The sequence below is a fragment of the Canis lupus genome, chromosome 2 (assembly GCF_011100685.1).
Source record: "Canis lupus familiaris isolate Mischka breed German Shepherd chromosome 2, alternate assembly UU_Cfam_GSD_1.0, whole genome shotgun sequence".
NCBI lineage: Eukaryota > Metazoa > Chordata > Mammalia > Carnivora > Canidae > Canis > Canis lupus.
In genome coordinates this window covers 81,970,556-81,989,674 of record NC_049223.1, presented here as the reverse complement: position 1 = coordinate 81,989,674, position 19,119 = coordinate 81,970,556, and the positions used below count along the sequence as shown (strand labels likewise).

Sequence of the window (19,119 nt, the reverse complement as noted above, 5' to 3'; positions counted from 1 at the left end):
GGGTCCATCCAGGTCACACCCCAGGAACAGCCACAGTGGGAGAAGCCCCCCTGCAGCCCAGTGTCCAAGATCAAGGCTCAAAGGACTGTTAAAGCTGTGTTTCCGTAGATGCCTCCCTGGGTGACAAGGTTTAGCCGGTCGGTCTGACCAAAGCTGAGAGTCGGCGCCGACACTTTCGAGGGGATGAGAGTGACATGCTGAGCTATGGGGACATGGCCCTGAACTGGTGAAGCCCCCTCTCCAGAGGGCTGGGAGGGTCTCCGGCGGTGGCAGGCTGTCTCCACTGATGGGCCTGGCCAGGGCAGGTCACGCAGGTGGATGTGATACACACACACCGCGGCACGCACCTGCCGGGCGGGTTAGGGACGCGGGGTCCCCGCAGAGCGTGAAGCACCTGGAAAGCCTGTGCGGACGGACTTGCAGCATGCGCCCAACATCGCTGCCTCCCGAGGACGCCGTGGGCAAGCACAGGACCTGCTCTGATGGACGTATGACTTTACAGGCCAGGAAACCTGAGGTTCGGAGAACTGCAATTTTTATCTTCTACGTTATTTCCAAGGGGATCCGAATATGCAGCTTTTGAAAAGGTCCTTTTAAAAGCCAGCTTTAGAGATGTTCTGGAAAATGGCATCATTAAGCCCAGGTGAATGCAGGCAAAGTTCTTACAGAAAACTCAGTGAGAGGAGATGGAACCAGCGGGCCGCCCACGGGGAATGAAGGGATGGGCAGGCGGCCTGGGAACACGGAATGTCCTGTTTGTTGTTTTTGTTGGTTTGTTGTTGGCTTGGAAATTGAAGGCGTTGTCCCCATAGACACAAATAATTCTTTATTTGCTCCTTCTATAATCTCCTCTCTGCTTTTTTTTTTTTTTTTTTTTTCCTACCATGGTCTCTCAGGTCACCTGCTAGGATGCCGGGTATAGGGGATGCAAGGAAAAGAAAAAAACAGGGATCCCTGGGTGGCGCAGCGGTTTGGCGCCTGCCTTTGGCCCAGGGCGCGATCCTGGAGACCCGGGATCGAATCCCACATCAGGCTCCCGGTGCATGGAGCCTGCTTCTCCCTCTGCCTATGTCTCTGCCTCTCTCTCTCTCTCTCTGTGACTATCATAAATAAATAAAAATTAAAAAAAAAAAAAAAAAAGAAAGAAAAAAACAGATAAATGTTAATAACGCCTCCACACTTGTGAACTCAAACGCAGGATCCAGACTATGCTTTTCAAGGAAAGAGACCAGGAAGGCGAGTTTTGTTTTGTGGCCCTGGGGCCGCTTGGGCGTTGGCCACCAGGGCAGGTTTCTGTTTCGTCCCAGCTCTTCAGGCCTTGGCAGCTGGGCGGGCACCCCTTCGCTCTGCCACGGGCAGGGACGGGGTGCCGGGGCTCCTCTCTTGGCTACTGGGGGCAGACCTCCCCCTGGGCACCCGGGGGACCAGAGAGGTTAGGACTGCTCTTCCCCCCGCGCATTCACCAGATGGGCAGAGGGAGGATGAAAGTGGAAGGCTGAGTCCTGTTTTGTTGTCCTTTGTGGCTAAAGATAGAGATGTACCAGGGTGACGTGTGAATCTATTTGCTGGGCTGAGAATGGAGCTCACCGCCCTCTCCACCATCCCTGGGTACAGGCTTTGTAAAAAGTTGCTTTGTTTGAAAATCGATTGCGCCACATTGCACTGGAAACAAAATGTAAGTTAAAACATCACGGTTCCATTAACGTCATGTTAGTAGATAACATTTACCGAATGCTTGAACTGTGGCAGACGCGGTTCTAAGTGCTTTACAGGCACTTAACCCAGTGAGGGAGGGAGGCAGCATTATTGTTCCATTTTATAGATGGGGGAACTAAAGTCCTGGGGTGTTGAGCAATCTGCTAAAGGCCAACAGGTAGGGCGGGATTCTTGTCATCATCTCCCTTTGTTTCCAGTGCCTGGCATCCAGCGTACGCATGTGGAGGGTTGGAGTGGAGGGTTGGCGGGTCTACTGGTTTGTTAGTTGGGTGATTAGCTCATTGAACTGGTTAAGCAGCAAGATTGTTAGGGGCCCAGGCTGAGTCAGCAGACCCAGGTTCCAGCTTCAGTGCAGCCACTTCTGAGCTGTGTGGCTTTGTGGAAATTACTTCCTCCTTCCACGTGTCCTCAGAAGAGGGAAACAGGAATTGCCTTATATGGTTTTGGTTTTGGGTCGAGGACATAAATGCATCTCAAACCTGGTGCATGGTAGGTACTTAATAACAGCTGCTGTGATGCTGAGTTCCAGCTGGGAGTACAGTTTTGCAACCCAGTTCCAAACAGGAGCCGTGAGGATGTGGGCTTGCAGAATTCAAGGATTTGAGAAGTCTGCAGGCATGTTGGGCAACGGCGTAGACAGGTCTGTGTGCTGTTTGTCAGAGTCCCTGCTGCAGAAGCCACTGCTTGGGTCTCTCCAGATGCAAATGAAGTTGTTTTCCACTCATCCCGATATACCTGCATCTTCTCGCAGGTGCCACTGTCTCCAAAGCTAGCGTTCCCCACGGGGCAGGGAATGCACTTGGTGTAGAGAAAGTCCTGCTGGCTTGTCTTGTGCCACCTGCAAAATGGGACCAAGTAGCAAGGGGAAAGGTAGTCTCTCCGACAAATGGTGTTGGGAAAAGTTCACACAGAAAAGAATGACACTGGGCCCCTATCTTATACCATTCACAAAAATTAACTCAAAATGGGTTAAAGATGTTGGCAAATCGAACTTCCATAAAAACAAATGAAAATAAATAAATAAGTAAAAGGAACATTCAGGGACGCCTGTGTGGCTCAGCGGTTGAACGCCTGTCCTCGGCCCAAGCATGATCCTGGAGTCCGTGGATCCAGTCCCTCATCAGGCTCCCTAAGGGGAGCCTGCTTCTCCCTCTGCCTGTGTCTCTGCCTCTCTCTCTCCCTGTATCTCTTATGAATAAATAAATAAAATCTTTTTTAAAAAAGGACCATTCAGGGAAAAATAAAAAGGATGCAAATGTAAGACCCCAAATCATAAAAGTCTGAGAAGAAAAAGCAGGGGAGAAGCTCCATGACATCAGTCTTGGCAATGATTTTTTTTGGATGTGATACCAAAAGCACAAGTAAGAAAAGCAAAAATCAACACATGAGACTAAATGTGTGTGAACTAAAAGGCTTCCATAGAACAGAAGAAACAGCCACCAAAACAAAAAGGCAACCTACAGAGTGGGAGAAAAGATTTGTAAACCATATAGCCAATAAGGGGCTAAGATCCAAAATATGTAAGGAACTCAGATAATGCAATTTTAAAAAAAAATCCATTTTGGAAATGGGCACAGGAACTGAATAGACATTCTTCCAAAGAAGACGTACAGATGACCGAGTACGACGCAAAGAGGTGCTCAACATCACTCGTCATCGGGGAAATGCGAATCAAAAACCACGGTGAAATGTCACGTCACACTTGTGAGAATGGCTAGTATCACAAAGACAAGAAACAGCAAATGTTGGTGAGGATGTAGAGAAAAGGGAATCCTCACGCACTGTTGGCGGGAGTGCAGACTGGTGCAGCCCCTCTGGAAAACAGTACAGGGAGTTCTCAAGGAAATTCCGTATAGAATTACCAAACGGCCCAGCAATTTCACTGCTGGGTATTTATCCAAAGGAAACGAAAGCACCAACCCAAAAAGAGAGCTGTGCACCCGTGTCCACTGCAGCATTATTTGCAGGAACAAAGATATGAAAACAATCAAAATATCCATCAACAGTTGGATGAATAAGGAAAATGTCACACACACACACACTGGAATATTACTGGGCCATAAAAAATAAGGAAACTCTGACATTCGCCACAACATGGTTGAACCTGGAGGTCGCTATGCCAAGTGAAAAATAAGCCAGACACAGAAAAACAAATACCCTGTGGTTTCGCTCACAGTAGAACTTGAAAACAAACAAACAAACAGACAAAAAAAGTCAGGCTCACAGAAACAGAGTAGAACAGTCGGTAGCAGGGGCTGCGGGATGGGGGAAATGGGGAGACGTTGGCTGGAGGGCACACACTTCCAGTTAGAAGAAGGAATATGTTGTGAGGATCCAGTGCACGTAGTTAACAGGATCGTGTTGTATCCAGAGCTGCAGAGAGAGTAGATTTTACACGTTCTCACCACCACCACAACCACCACCACCACCACCACCACGACAAGATGGTCATTAGATGAAGCACGTGTTAGCTGACCTTAGCGTGGTGAGCATGTGACCATCCATGTGTCAGACCATCACACGGAACACCTTAAATTCACACAGTGCTACGTGTGGGTTTTATCCTCATAAAGCTGGTGGTGGGGGGAGAAAGAAGTGAGTTATGGGGCAGCTGGGGACCTGGGGGACGTAGCACCTGCCCAGGTGTCCCGAGTTCACCGTGGAGTCCAGCCGTTTTGACATCTGTCCCCTAAGATGAAAATGTTAAAACGGGCATGCTAAAAAAAAAAATCAAAAATTTAAAAAAAAAAATAAATAGATAGATAGATAGATAGATAAATAAATAAAACGGGCATGCTTCTTTCTTTTTTTCCAATATCACAAAACAGGAAAACTGACTTCTTTTTGTTTTAAAAACTGCAGCAGACGATCAGTTGAAACACGCGAGTTAATTCTTAAAATTGAAAAATCACTGTGTTTTACTCTTGCTCGTGATCTCATAGTTTTCCGGAGGACGTGCTGGCGACCCTAGATGGAGGTTAGGTGGTGATGGAATTATCCCGGGCTGCCCTTGGCTGCAGAGTCACTGGATATGCCTCCCTCTTCTGAGGATCGGGGGGCGGGGGGGGGGGGGGCGGCGCGGGGAGCGTCTCTGAAGCACAGGCGATAGAGGTCAGATTGAAGCATTCCAGTTGGCAGGCTCCCTGCTGATGGATCAACACTCTTCCCTCCCCTTGTCGCCCAGTGCTGGGGTTGACACAGGCCAAGATTCGTAAAATGAAGCCCCCGCCCCTGGAGGGCACCTTGTCCATGGAGGAGGAATGGCCCTTCGCAAGTCTCGTGCCCTGAGACTTTTCCACTCAGAGGACGGCACTTAACAGTGTGTGGTGCCTGGACCAACAGCAGAGGCATCCCCTGGGAGCTTGTTGTTGGAAAAGCAGAACCTCAGACCCTACCCCAGAATCTGTGTTTTAACAAGGTCCCCAGGAGATGCAGATGCCCAGTAAAGACAGAGAAGCCCTGTGGGATGATGCCCTCACACCCTAAGAGGGTCAGCCGAGTCTGAAAAATTGCTCTGGTTACAAAGAAGAAGGCGTGATTACTCTGCCCGGGCATGTCCCAAACTGCTTCCGGAAAGAAGTGTCCCCTGAGCTCCGTTTGGAAGGGAGAGAAGGAAGGAGTCCTAAGGAGGCAGGGAGGAGGCACTTCCAGACGCTTGGCTCAGCAGTTGCTCACCCGGAGTGGGGGGCACCATTCCTGTCCCCCCACGTCTCCCCTGAGCCCACGTGCCCCCTCCAGCACATCTCTGGTGCCACGGCCTGAACTTTGCTCCATGAACCTGGGCCAGGCCTGTGCATGAAACGTCACAGCTCCTGCACCCACCCCGTGCCAGCACTGTGCTGGGCACCTTACGTGCTGGGTTGCATCTGTTCTTAAAGACCATTCTCTTGGAAGGTTCTAGAGAGGCAGAGTAGCAGAAGGTTTAAGAGAGCATGTGCACTGGGGCCCCAGTGCCTCGGTTCAAATCCTACCTCGCTACCTACTAGGAGCATCCTTAGAAGAGTTAGAGCCCGCTCGCTGGCCCATACCTGGAAGGTTCCTCTTCTATAAAAGGAAACTAACAGTAGTGGGTGCTGCGTAGGGTTGCCGTGGGGATTGCGTTCATCACGTGCAGTTGGCCGCCTTGGCCCGTGGGGAGCTCTCGGGGTGATGGTTGTCGTTACTCTTATTATCCGCATTGAGCAGAGCAGGACACCAAGGCTCTAAGAATTTAAAAGTGACGTCTCTGGGGTTATGGTTCTGTCCTGCTCCCTTTGCAAGGACCCCCCATGGGCTCTGCCCTCTGTCTCCCACTTAGCTCAATGCGGTGGCTCCTGACGCTCCAACCTCCAGTCCCCACGGCAGGTGCTTGCGTCCCAGCCGGTCTCCTTTCCAACCAACAGACCACATCCTGTCGCCGGAGCGTGCCTCTGAGCCTGTTACCGTCACCACACCTCCACCTGGGCTGCTTCCTCGGCCTAGAAGGCCCACCTCCCCATCTCCACCTTTCCCCGTGGCACCTTCCGAAACCGGGTGAAGTCACACCTGCACCCCTATGGACATACCTGGCTGGAGGCCCCCTTCCTCTGCATCCCTCGGGCCCCTCCGCGCTCAGCGGGCCGCCTCTCCCGCACCTGGACGGCCAGGGCTGTGTCCTGCACATCGTCACTTTCTCCCGCTTTTTTTTTTTTTTTTAAGATTTCATTTACTTATTCATAAGAGACACAGAGAGAGGCAGAGACACAGGCAGAGGGAGAAGCAGGAGCCTGACGTGGGACTCAATCCCAGGACCCAGGATCACGACCTGAGCCAAAGGCAGATGCTCAACCACTGAGCCACCCCGGGGCCCCCCTTGCACTTTTTTTTTTTTTTTCCCCTCGCACTTTTCTAACACAGTGCTCCGCATATGCAGTCAGTGCTTCATAAATGCATGGTAACCGAAAGCCTGGCCCAAGCCCCATTCAGGCCAGTTAGCTCCTGGCTTCCCCGTGGATTGTCCACGCCTGTGGATGCCTCTGCCCCGCCCCTCCTAATATTCCTTTCCGACCCTGGATCACAAGTGGCTGCCACAGTATGTGCTTTCTCCCCCTTCCTTCCACCGAGGGACCGCCCCTGGCACTTCGTGACTACGGGAGAGGACTGGGCACATAGGGCCCGTGTGGCTGACCCTCCCTCTCAGGGCCCTGTTCCTGGCCTGGGGGCTCTTGGTGTCTCTTGACTGTGCTCAGGGATTCCCAACCTCACAGTCGAGGCTGAATAATTCTTAGTGCATCGTGTGCACTGTGGGATGTCCAGCAGCATCCCTGGCCTCTTTCTACCCATGAGAAGCCAAAGCACCCCCCGCCCAGTTGTGACCACCAAAAATGTCTCCATGCAAATACCCCTTAGGGCTGGGGACGGGGGTGGGGGCAAAACTGCCCCCAGATGGAGAACCACTGATCAGAATTCCTCCCCGGGGTGACCGGGATGAGAGAGGGGTGACCTTAGCCCAGGAAGCTACAGAGAGGCCTTTGAAATCCCCAAACCTGCATACAGGGAGGTCACACAGACAAGGCAAGATGTGTGAGCACGATGAAGCAGAGGGAGTAGGCCTAGCTCCCGCCCATCCTTACCAGGTGGAAATGTGGCCCAGCTTTTGCCAGATCTTAAGATTCTTCAAGAGAAACCCGAAATCCTGTCTTTTATGTGAAATCCCCCAATTTTTAAATGTTGGCAGCTAATGTGAATTTTTTTTAAAACACTGTGGGAAAAACAAAATATTTCTGTGAGCCAAATGTGGGCTGCTGGCTGTCAGTTTTGCCAACTTTCCTGTAGACTGAGCTTCCATTCTAGAAGCTTCAGGCGGCTCATGCCACCCCTGAGCCCGCAGGTCCCTACTCTCTCTGCCGTGGTTTGTGTCCTAGGGACCGTGCACAAGGCCCCGCACTAGGTGTCTGGACCACACAGATACTCCCTGCCTGCACTGGCCACTCCACCTGCTCGGAAATCCAGGCTCAAGGATTCCTGAGGGAGAGCGAATATGGGAAGCACCCCACAAAAGGGGCTCAAGACGCCTGCGCTCTCACCTGACTCTTGTGCTGGGTGACCTTAGGCAACCACTCCCCACACACCCTCTCTGGGCCTCCGATGCCTCCTGTCAAATGTTTGCAGAATGAGGACAGAGAAGGGAGGTTGAATGAATGCTCTCTGTTCTCGAGACTTGAATGAGCATTTCCCCTTGGCAGCGCGGAGCCCGACCGGCTCGCCCGGTGCCCACAGGGCATCTTTGTCCTCACACTGACCTCGGCAGGGACAAGCTGGCTGTACCTCCCAGCTCAGGCACCCTGCATCTTGGAGTAGGGAGTCGGGTCGTCTCTGATGGGCTCTCTGCTCCGTGCAATTAGCTTACTGCTGCTGGAAGCCGCTCCAAGGGTGGAACCCAGCCTCCTGTCGCTGGGGAGGGTCAGATCGTTGGCCCCTGTAAGTGCGGATGGCAAAGCTCCGGTTAATGACACGGTCCCCCTGCCACCAGGTACTCACTTCCACAGGACGGCTCAGGTGGGCATGTCCACACCTGGCCTGTCTGTATCCCTAGGGCAGTTTCCCAACTGGCTCTGTGGCTGCGGGGAGCTTTGGCGGGGCTAATAGGCCGTCCCGTCCAGCCTCCCCAGGTTGTATCGATGGGAGGGAAACCCAGGGAGGGAAGGGGGTCTGCCTGAGGTCACCCAGCCAATACAACAAACACCAGCATCCCCTGCCCCATCGGGATCGTCCAGGGGTGGGCACAGGTGAGCTATACCAGACAGACAGATGGACTCAGGATAAGCACTGACTTTGCCTGTCATTAGCTGCGGCATAAGACTGGTGGTTGTACACCCCATGCCCAGAGCACCCAGGCAGCTCATTTACAGGAGTGAGGGGGCCCAGGGTAAGATCGTAGGGAGCAGGGGTGCAGAGGGAGAGCAGGGAGGTGGTGCGGGCCTCTCAGTCACCATGCGGGTTGGAATGGGGCGTCACTATTCCCAGACTTCCTGATTTTCCAGAAGTAAGGCTAAATGTCTGAGCTTTTTGGTGTAAATCATCCTTATTTAAAAAGTTGGCAACCGGTGTTTTAAATGTTTTTTTAATCGAGTGCTGAGAAAAGAACGTATATTCCAAGGCCGTGTTAGGCTCTGGGGCAACCAGTTTGCAGTCTCTGCTCCCTTCTCTTACCCTCGGCTGACTCTGCTTTAAAATGGGTCTAATAACAGTATCTCCTTCTTACAGGGGAGTTGCAGGATTTATGCAATAATGCTTCTCGAGGGTCTGTCATACTAGGCCCCACGGCAAATGGGACCTAGTTATTTATTAGGACATGGGACGCTCTCCTTAGGTAAAATGGGAAGGGAGTGGAGTGATGGAAAGGGCATGTTGAGTTTGGCACCAGGGGGGCTCTGGGAAGCCCTGAGCTGGAACTCAGGATCTTTGCATGAATCCACAAAATTCATCATGCGCTTGCCGTGTGCCTGGCGCTGTGGGCATATTTCAGGTGTAAGATCTGCCCCTTCCTGGAATTGCCAGGGGAGATGGGAAGAAGCCCAAGCAGCAGCCCATGGGGTTGTCCTTCACCCCAGAAATACGCGTGAATCCCTCCACTGGGCCCCTGCCTGCTGCTCTGGGAGAAACGTGCCACTTTCAAAGCCCGGGTCCTTAAAAACAAGAAGAACGCAGCTTCTTTTACAGTTAGCCCAACGCATTTTTACTTGTTCGTGGAGAAACTTCAGGGGAAGACGCCAGTCCTTCCTATGTATCTGCCTCCTGAAACCAGTCCCAAAGATATTTAAGGACGATTCTGAGAAAAGAAGAACTTAGAACAAATTCTAATTGGTCCCAGTGGGACTGGAGGCCGTCGCGGATCTCTGCCCTGAGAACCCGAGCCCGGGGCCCGAAGTGACTTCTTGATGTCCAGAGTGAAGAACGCTCCGCCCTGGTCCCTGGGCTTGCCCTCCCCCGGCAGCGTGGGGCAGAGTCAGGCCCGCTCCCGGCTCTGCCAGGGGCAAAACTGGCAGCCACAGAACCCCGGGGTGCTGCGTGGAGGCAATGGAGGCCGCGCTGCTCTGCGTGCAGAGTCCGAGGAGCCCCAACTTGCTCTGGCTGATGGGCCCGGGGCCCGGGGGGCGGGCTGGTGGGCCGACAAGCAGGTAAAGCCCGTATCTATGGGAAAGCAGCCTCAGGCGTGTGCGGATGGGCCTCCTGGAGCCCAGGCAGGTGTCCTCCTGACAGGGGAGGGCCCTGGAGCTTGGAGTCCGGTGCAGAAATCCACTGGAGGCAGGGGAGGGGTGGTTATGTAACTATGACGTCACAGTCACCCAGAAAGTGACCTTGCTACGCTCCACTGCCTTGGTCCTCCCCCCCTCGGAAGGACGCAGAGATCCAGCAGCCCTCGCTCTGGGCACAGCACTGGCCCTCAAGTTTATCATCGCCAGGGCCATCTGGAGGGCTGTGAAGACACAGCTCGGGACTCAAGAGGTCGGGGTGGGGCAGAGAATTTGCATTTCTCATACATGTGCAGGGATGGTGCCGATGCAGCAGGGCCAGGGGTCCCACCTTGAGAATCCCTGCTCTAGGACTTTGTGACGTCCGTCTGCCTGGGGCCCTGATTTACTGTGTGCGTCTGGGCAAGTGTCTGAACTTCTCTGGGCTTCTGTTTTTCTTAGACGGAGAAGCCGGCTTTGTCTTTGAACAACTGCACCCCACCGCAGCGTTGAGATGCCTGGTTCCATCAGTAGCTTAGAGACCTTCACGCGAAGGGCCCGGCCTTTGAACCCCAATGGTTCAAACTTGCTTTAGCCTCTATGAGGTTAAGTCGCCCTAGGAGACGTGGGCACTTTAAGCCTTGAAGGGGCAGCCCAGGCCAGCATCTCTGGCCTCCGCACCTGCCCTGCATGCAAGAACCCTGAAGGGGTTCACCAGGCTCGTGGGCTTTGGGATCCTTCCGTTTCCCTGGAGAGGTGGTGGCAGAGGCCCACCGAAGCCCCGCCCATGAGGCGTGGGGGGCACAGAGAGATTGAATCCGCGCCCAGACCCCCTTTCTCATCTTAACGTCCAAGTGGGGTGTCAGCTTTCCACACGCTGGGGTGCTGTTGCCTCTTCCCACAGCATGCAGGACAGGCGTGCGCTCGCGGCAGGCGCCGAGCACAGACGTGACCAAATAAAACGAATGAGCAAACGAGCAAATGGATCCTTTACCGAACCCGCCCCAGAGCCCAGCTGTCTTCCATCTGCCGTCTGCAGCTCCATGGGTGCTCCCACCTAGGGGCTCCTTTGCTCGTCACAGAACAGTCTTGGGACAGTCTTGGGGGATAGGCGACTATCCTAGCGTCCATCTCGCAGGTGGGGAAACTGAGGCCCCAGGTGGCCTGACTTGCTCAACTTCACTAGTGAGTACAGGGCAGATGCAGCAAGATGCGCACAGAACTCCATGCTGCAGCCTCTTGCAAGAGCCCCTCTCCCGTCGAATCAGCTCCATGTCCCTGGACGGGCCCTCTGCAGGTAATGGCCGGGGGGGACACAAAGCGGGGAGAGGGATGGCGTCACTGCAGGGCTCTGAGACAGGCTCGACTGTCTGGGCATCGCCTTGGGAGCCCAGTGCAGAGCCTGGCACATGGTTGGTGTGCAATTCATATCTGTTGAGTCGGTGGTGGTTTTTTTTTTTTTTTAAATATATTTTTTTAATTTTTATTTATTTATGATAGTCACAGAGAGAGAGAGAGAGAGAGAGAGAGAGGCAGAGACACAGGCAGAGGGAGAAGCAGGCTCCATGCACCGGGAGCCCGATGTGGGACTTCGATCCCGGGTCTCCAGGATCGCGCCCTGGGCCAAAGGCAGGCGCCAAACCGCTGCGCCACCCAGGGATCCCCCGAGTCGGTGGATGGTTAAAGGGAGACAGGCTCGGTTGAAGTACTAGGTCTAAACTGACCTGCTGTGTGATCCTAGACAAATCCTTTTACCTCTCTAAGCCTTGGTTTCTTCAACTGTAAAACAACAATAATTACAGTAACAGAATAAAAGTTAGGAGAACAGTCTAGAGCCAGAATGGCAGGCGTCTGAACCCTGGCTCCACCGTATAGCACTGTGTGACCTCGGGCAGTCTACTAAAGCTCTCAGTTTCTTGGGTTCCTCATTGATAAGGTGAGGATAAGGATAGTATTTACATAGTGCTGTGGGGATTGAACGGAGCGGTTATGTGTAAAGTGCTCTACCCAATACTACTGATAACCCTTAACAGTGATGGTTCTACCTCTGCGCCTTGGTAAATTAACATTTAAGTAATGAGGTATGTACCCAAAGGATACAAACATAGTGATTCCAAGGGGCACCTGCACCCCGATGTTTATAGCAGCAATGGCCACAATAGCCAAAACGTGGAAGGAGCCCCCAGATGTCCATCGATAGATGAATGGATAAAGGAGATGTGGTGTATGTGTATATACAATAGACTAGTCATCAAAAAAATGAAATCTTACCATTCGCAATGACACAGATGGAACTAGAGGGTATTATGCTAAGTGAACTAAGTCAATCTGAGAAAGATGATTATATGATCTCACTCATGTGCGGAATTTAAGAAACAAAACAGGATCATAGGGGAAGGGAGGGAAAAATAAAATAAAATGAAATCAAAGAGGGAGACAAATCGTAATAGACTCTTGACTATAGGAAACACACTGAGGGCTTCCAGAGGGGAGGAGGATGGGGGGTTGGGGTGACTGGGTGACGGGCATGAAGGAGGGCGCGTGATGTCAGGAGCCCTGGGTGTTATGTAAGACGGATGAATCACTAAACTCTACTTCTGATACTAATAATACTCTATGTTAATAATTGAATTTGGGCAGCCCCGGTGGCTCAGCAGTTTAGCGCCGCCTTCAGCCCAGGGCATGATCCTGGGGACCCAGGATCCAGTCCCACATCGGGCTCCCTGCATGGAGCCTACTCTCCCTCTGCCTCTCTCTCTCTCTCTCTCTCTCTCTCTCTCTTTCTCTGTGTCTCTAATAAATAAATAAATAAATAATCTTTAAAAAAAATATTGAATTTAAATTAAATATATATGTATATGTAACAAGTACCTAGCAGAGGAGTTCCTAGCACAAAAGCAGAGGTGCTCAGTAAACAGTCCATATTTTTATTCTTTTATTAAAGATTCCATTTATTCATTCATGAGAGACACAGAGAGAGAGAGAGGCAGAGACACAGGCAGAGGGAGAAGCAGGCTTCCTGCAGGGAGCCCCATGTGGGACTCGATCCCAGGACCCCCGGGATCACGCCTGGGCCAAAGGCAGGCACGCTAAGCTGCTCAGCCACCCAGGCTGCCCCAGTCCATGTTATTTTTATCTCGGACTCTGATGGCCCATGGCCCTCTGTGTCTCTTGAGTCACACATAGGAAAGGGGAGACACAAGGACTGAAAACTGTGGGGGTGGCCGCCAGCCCCACTCCGGGGAGCCCCCGACCCCTGGTTCAAACCTGCTGTTGAACCAGTTGGAGAAGGGGAAGTACCGCTAGTGGCCCCTGGCGCAGCAGAGGACCCATTTCCCCCACACACACCCCCACACCCGCCCCCAAACTCCCCACTCCCTCCTCCAACTACCCTGGGGAGTCCTGGAGTCCCGGCTTCAGAAGGAGGGCAAGGAGCAGGCTATCCCCCCGGCCCACAGGCAGGCATTTTCCGTAACTTTGACGGGGGAGGATTTTCCCCAGATGACACCCCACACTTCTGAAGCTTAGACTGCCCCCCGCATTTACCAGCCACATGATCTTGGGTAAGTCCCTGTGTCTCCATAAACCTGTGTCTCATCTGGGATGGGGATAGGGTGCTTTGGAGTGTTGAATGAGCTAGAAAGAGCACCCCTGGGGGGAAGAGAGCGCTCAGCGGTAACATCTGTCGCCAAAGTGGCATCAGGGGTGTCAGCACTGAGTCTGCAGCCAGACTCCATGAGCTTGAGCTCTGCTTGCATCACTCCCTGGCTGTGTGCCTTTGGGTAAGTGACTTGCCTTCTCTGTGTCTGTTTTCCCGCCCATAAATGGGGATGATAATACTGTGTACAGTCTACTTGTATCTCTCAGGGTTGTTGGGAGGATTAAATGACTGTGTCAAGTTCTTAGAGCACATAGAGTCGGTGCCCCGTCAGTATTTGCCAGTATTACTGTTGTAAGTCGTGATATTTTGATGTTATTGTCTTTATTCTGAATAAGCTGCAACATTTCAACTTCTTGCAGAAACCTCCTTGCTTGACGTAAACTCCTCAAAACAGGGGCTTAGAGGAGATGGGGGAGATGCGGCCCCTGGATAAAGCCTTCTTTCCTTTTGTTGCACTTGAGAATCTAGTTTGGGACCCGAGACAGTCCTACAGGCGGGACGCGGAGGCCAGCTGCACTCCGTGAAAGTGCTTTAATGCCCAGCTCCGCCCGAGGACTGAGCTAAGCCTTGGCCCTTTGGAAGCCCCCAGAGGGGATCAGCATCTTTGCCAGGTCATTTTGGGGCCCCAGAAAGATCGTCAAAGGGTACCGGTGAGCCCATGACAGGCACACAAAAGTGTCCAGCCAGGAAGGCCTCCCCAGGACAGATGGCAGGATGGATCGCGGGTAAAATCCTCCATCCCCGTAGGGCAAAGGTCTAAATAGGTTTGGGGGAAAATCCTGTCTAATCCTCCTGCTGCACCTGTGCCCCAAAGTCCTACTGGGATGGCCAAGGGAAGACCAGCTCCGTCCCTGCTGGTGGCCTTGGTCACAAAGGCATCCCAGGGCCTGCCAAAGGCCTTCCAAGTCACAGGGCTGCAGATCTCCATGGAGATAGCAGGTAGTGCCTGTCTGACTCGGAAGCAATGGCCGAGTCCCTCCAGCCTCCTCCAGCCATGTCCCCCCAGCCCATTTTTCGTGGGCTTGCCCTGTGCCAGGCACCATTCAGAGCTCTACGTGTATGTATTGTCCTTGAAACCTGCCCCCAGCACAACCTTCTGAGATAGTAGCCACGATCCTCTCCATTTTATAGATGAAGACCCTAAGGCTTCCAGAGGCAAAATTGTTGGTCCGAGATCATACACTAGTGTGTGCCCGAGTCAGGATTCGAGTCCTGTGTCCCCAGCCTCCTGCAGCAGGAGGACTCCAGTGTGGCCCCCAGTGATCCCCGCCTTCTAGTCCTGATCCACACCTTCCTATCACCCCTCCTCCCATTGAGTGAGGGCACAACCTGGTGACTCACTTCTAACAAACAGGGAAAAAGAGATGGATGTCATTTCCGAGTTTAGGTTGCAAAGAGACCCTGGCGTCCACCTTGCACACAACCTGTCTTGCTCTCAGAGCCCTGTCGGGGAAGCCAGCTGCCATTTCGTGAGTACACCCGTAGCTCTATTACGGCAAGGACCTGAGGCCAGCCTCCGGCCAACAGCCCACAGGGAGCTGAATCTTGCCAGAGCCACATGAGTGAGGCTGGAAGTAGGTCTTTCCCAGAGAGCCTTGAGTTGACTATAGCCCCAGTGGACACCTCGATGGCAGCCCTTCCGGGGACCTTGAACTGTGGGCCTGACCCACAGAGACTGAGAGATAATAAACGCTGGTGGTTTTAAGCTGCTAAGTTTTGGGGGTGATTTGTTATGCAGCAGCAGATAGCTAATACGCTTACTATCACTGCTAGTGACCCACGCACAGAGCACCCCCACGCAGTCACCCCGAAAAGGACAGCAAAGGCCACCTCGGCCAGTGAGGAGCTTAGGCATAAGGTCCTTTTCCACAGGCCCACACAAGCTAGTGGCCACCTGGCTACCGAGGTCCCCAGACCCCCGGCAAGTGTTGCCAGGAGTTCCTGAAGGTGTTACAGACAAAACTGTGCAGATTCCTAGGAATCTAGAGTTGCTAACTTTGTCTTGGTTTCAGGTGTTTGGAGAGGACTTCAGTAATGTTGGCTTGGAGATCTTAGTCAAATCTCTTCTACAAATACTGAAAGCATAGCCAAGGGGAAAAAAAAATACCTGAAAATTCCAGTGGGTTCCAATATTCCACTTCGAGCACACATCAAGTGTAGCGGCGTCCTTTAACACAATGTTTCGGGGTTTTGTTTTGTTTTTTTCCCTTAAGTCAGATTATCTAGTCATTTTCTCCAGTGATCTAAAGGAAGGCCCCCTGGAAGCCAAGGGATACTGTGATCCCTAGCGTCCCTGTCCTCAGCTGCCTTTCTGTTTTGTTTGGTGGCACCTGAGGTCAGGGTCATGGGGACACCATCTGGCCTCAGAGCTCAGAAGCAGAGCATCCGCCCCACCGTCTGGCTGACGGGCCACCCTTCCCCCCATCCGAATTTCCCTCTCTGCCATGGCTCCTTAATTAGTTGTCTGGAGGAATGGACGGGGACAGTCCCTGCTGCCTTGCCCCAGCCCCCAAATCCTCCCTCCCTGCTGCCTTGCAGAGGCCAGACCCAACGTGCCCCGGAGAAGGACAGAATGAGCCAAATCCCAGGCCTAGCTGTCTCCGACATCAATTCCCAGCATCCCCAGGAGAGGCTGGGAAGATCTCCTGGGAGGAGAACCAGCTACATAAATTGTGCAGACCCCAATGCAAAATGAATGTGCGAAGCTCCCAGTTCAAAAATAATTAAGAATTTCAAGGCGCTGACAGCACAGCATTAACCCAAGGGCAAGGCACGTCTTCCCAGGTTGCACGTTCAGAAGCCGGCTCTGTCGTGGAGTCTCCTCCAGTCAACACCACCCTGGCGTCATCATTCCTGCAGGGCCTGCCCAAGTGCTCAGGGCAGAAAGTGAGTTGTCACCTGGTTCCTGGATCTCCTGTTGCAGAACCGCGCAGAAACGTCTCCTGGGTCCAGGGTATCCTCGTAATGAGAAACCTACCTCCAGGAAGAAACACCTCCCACCCAAGGCAGGTGGCTTTTTTTCTAGAAGGCTTCAGGCTGCCGCTGCTGCCAAAAGCTTGCCCGCTAGCAGAGTTAGGAGCAGGGACTGAGGCTAATGCCGACGAGGGGGAGGCCTGGGCAGTTTGAGAGCCCCCAGAAAGCAAGGGAAGGTGAGTCTAACTGCCCTCTGAAACTTCTAGACCTGTTTACTCTCTTGTTCTTTCCTTCCTCACCCTCTCCTCTTTCTTCTCCGTGTTAAAGAGTTGTCAACATTTTGAACTTGGATCACGCGTAAAAATCCATATTCCTAGTAGCTATAAATAAATAAATAAGTAAATAAATAAATAAATAAATAAATAAATAAATAAGAACTTCTGGTGACACTAGAGCCACATTCCTGTATGACAGCAATCTACTGCTTCTTACGTGCCACAGTCCCCACCCCTCCCTAAAGTCTCCCTGACGCTGAATCCAAGTGGCAAGTGCTACACATTCATGCTTGTGCTGCTGTTTTCTTGTTACGGAATCAAGGGAAAATTGCGTGTCTCTACCAAAAGTGGAAAGAGAGAGGAAGAGTTCCATGTACTTCAAGAAATATGGGAAAGTGCATGTTCCTTTGTGGGAGCACCTTCCTTTAAAAAAAATTTTTTTTTATTTATTTGAGAGACACACAGAGGCAGAGATACAGGTAGAGGGAGAAGCAGGCTCCCTGCGGGGAGCCCAGGACCCGGGGATCATGCCCTGAGCCACCCAGGCGCCTCACAGAAGCACCTTCTTATCTGCTTATTATGCAAAGTGTGTCTAAGCCAAAGAATACAACCTAAAAGTCCCTAAGAAACAAACCACAGTGAGCCCAGTACAGCCCATCTCACTCATTCCACCCAGGGAGGCTCGGAGCAATCTTTCTTTTGTTGCATTTTGCGATTATCCCAGAAAAGGCAAAAGAATGGAGGGATCCCCAGCATCTCCTCTCATGTGGTGTGAGGTCCGTTTCCTCCCCTTAGCGTGGTGTGGGTGTTTCACCCTCTGGGTAGTTTCCTTTCCTGGCTGGGAGCACCACCAGCATTTGGTGTTACTGGTCAGCTTTCCGCTGGGCATTTGGGGTTCCAGTTAACAGGGGTAGGGGGTCTGAGGCAGCCCTGTGGGCCTCTACAACTGGGTCAGTTTTCGCATTATTGGAAGGGTGAGGAAGACGTTTTTTTGGAGGGGTGCTGGCAAGGCCATGATGGATGGTGGCTGGACCACAGTGCCTGCTAAGAGGCAGGGCTTCTCGCCCACAGACAGGAAAGTGACCTGTGAACAGTTTTAGACACTTGGGGCTGGGGGGAGGGAAGTAGTTCGCGTCCCCTGGTTGTTGGAGAGCCCTATGCCCGTGACCTAGAAATTCCCAGAGCTCCGGCCTGGGCCCGTGGGAACCGTAGGTTACAGAGCCAGGCCTGGGTGTGTGCTGCCTGGAAGGGGAGGCTGGGGACATTGCGAGGGGGTGTGAGTTCTCACCTGGCTATGTAGCCTCAGTTCCCCATGTCTCCACTGCGAGGAGTGGGGGTGGGGACCAGACCGGCTTCTTGGGGTTGCAGGGAGATAATTAGTCCCTCTAAAGAGCATCATAATCCCCAGATCAAAGGGGGCTGGGAGCTGCAAACTCATTTTACAGCGAGCACCGCCAGCCCCTGGAGCACCCACTGCAGCAGGCAGGTTGATGTGTGTGCAGGCAAGGTGCCACCTCCTGCCGGGCTTGGCCCCCCACCCACTCCGGGGTCCAGTCCTGGCTGTGGCAGAGGGGCATTCAGAAGCATCTCTGAGCGTGGACGGGGTGGGACTTACCGATGCCTCATTTTATGGATGAGGAAACAGGCTCGGGAAGTGAGATGCAGACACAGGCCCCCCAGCAGATGACAGTGTCCTGGGGGGAGGTGGAGCACGTGGGTTAACGCGCTCCCCGCCCAGTGAACGCGCTCAGCATTACATCCCCTTAGAGGACGTCTGGTCACACAGCACAGATGAGCTTGGAAATGTCCCACTCTTTCTGCCCTCTCCTGGCCGCTTATTGGGACTTCAGCTGTTCCGCAGCGCTGTCGCGGGGAGGGGGCGGGGGGTGTCAGAAGAGCCGAGACTATGCAAATCGGGGTGCCGGGCCGCCGCCCCCCGCCCCCCCCCCCCCCCCCCCCGGCGCAGTCGCTCTGGGCTTTCGGGGACCTGGGAGCAGCCGGTCCCTTCCGACCTCTGCGCCACTGGCCGCTTTTCTGAGCCGCGGTCGGTCCAGAAGTGGTCGCGTCGGGGATGCGCCCGGCGTCCCGGAACCGGGCCACGGAGCGCTCGCCGGGGCCGTGGGGCGAGTCCGGGCGCCGCGAAGGGGCCGGGGGCGGGGCCGGGGGCGGGGCCGGGGGGAGAGTCCGGGCGCCTACGAGGGGGCGGGGCCGTGGGGCGAGTCTGGGCACCGCCGAGAGGCCGGGGTCGGGGCTGTGGCGCGAGTCTGGGCACCGCCGAGGGGCGGGGCTGGGGCGGGGCCGGGGGCGGGGCCGGGGCCGTGGGGCGAATCCGGGCGCCGCCGAGGGGGCGGGGGCGGGGCCG

At 53.5% G+C, this 19,119-nt stretch overlaps 1 protein-coding gene and 1 long non-coding RNA gene across 8 annotated transcripts in view; one reads left to right on the top strand and one right to left on the bottom strand.

Annotated features, from left to right (window-relative positions):
• Positions 1–19,119, top strand: part of KAZN (kazrin, periplakin interacting protein) — a 1,012,902-nt gene that overhangs the window by 845,409 nt on the left and 148,374 nt on the right. Inside the window, exons 1-2 of one of the 6 annotated variants that reach the window (XM_038531938.1) lie at positions 10,051–10,182; positions 10,371–11,205. The exons of the other annotated variants lie outside the window; for them this stretch is intronic. Coding sequence (XP_038387866.1) covers positions 10,890–11,205 — 316 coding nt within the window. The 5' untranslated portion in view covers positions 10,051–10,182; positions 10,371–10,889. Of the gene's footprint in view, positions 1–10,050; positions 10,183–10,370; positions 11,206–19,119 lie in introns of those variants that run through there. 6 annotated transcript variants of the gene reach the window in all.
• Positions 1,179–18,660, bottom strand: LOC119870496. 2 transcript variants are annotated; one of them, XR_005356168.1, is made up of 3 exons: positions 18,373–18,660; positions 7,977–8,152; positions 1,179–2,554 (listed from the first exon to the last, which is right to left on the bottom strand). It is a non-coding gene; the product is annotated as an uncharacterized LOC119870496 (long non-coding RNA). The 2 variants fall into 2 exon arrangements; XR_005356167.1 differs by lacking the exon at positions 18,373–18,660 and adding an exon at positions 9,417–10,051.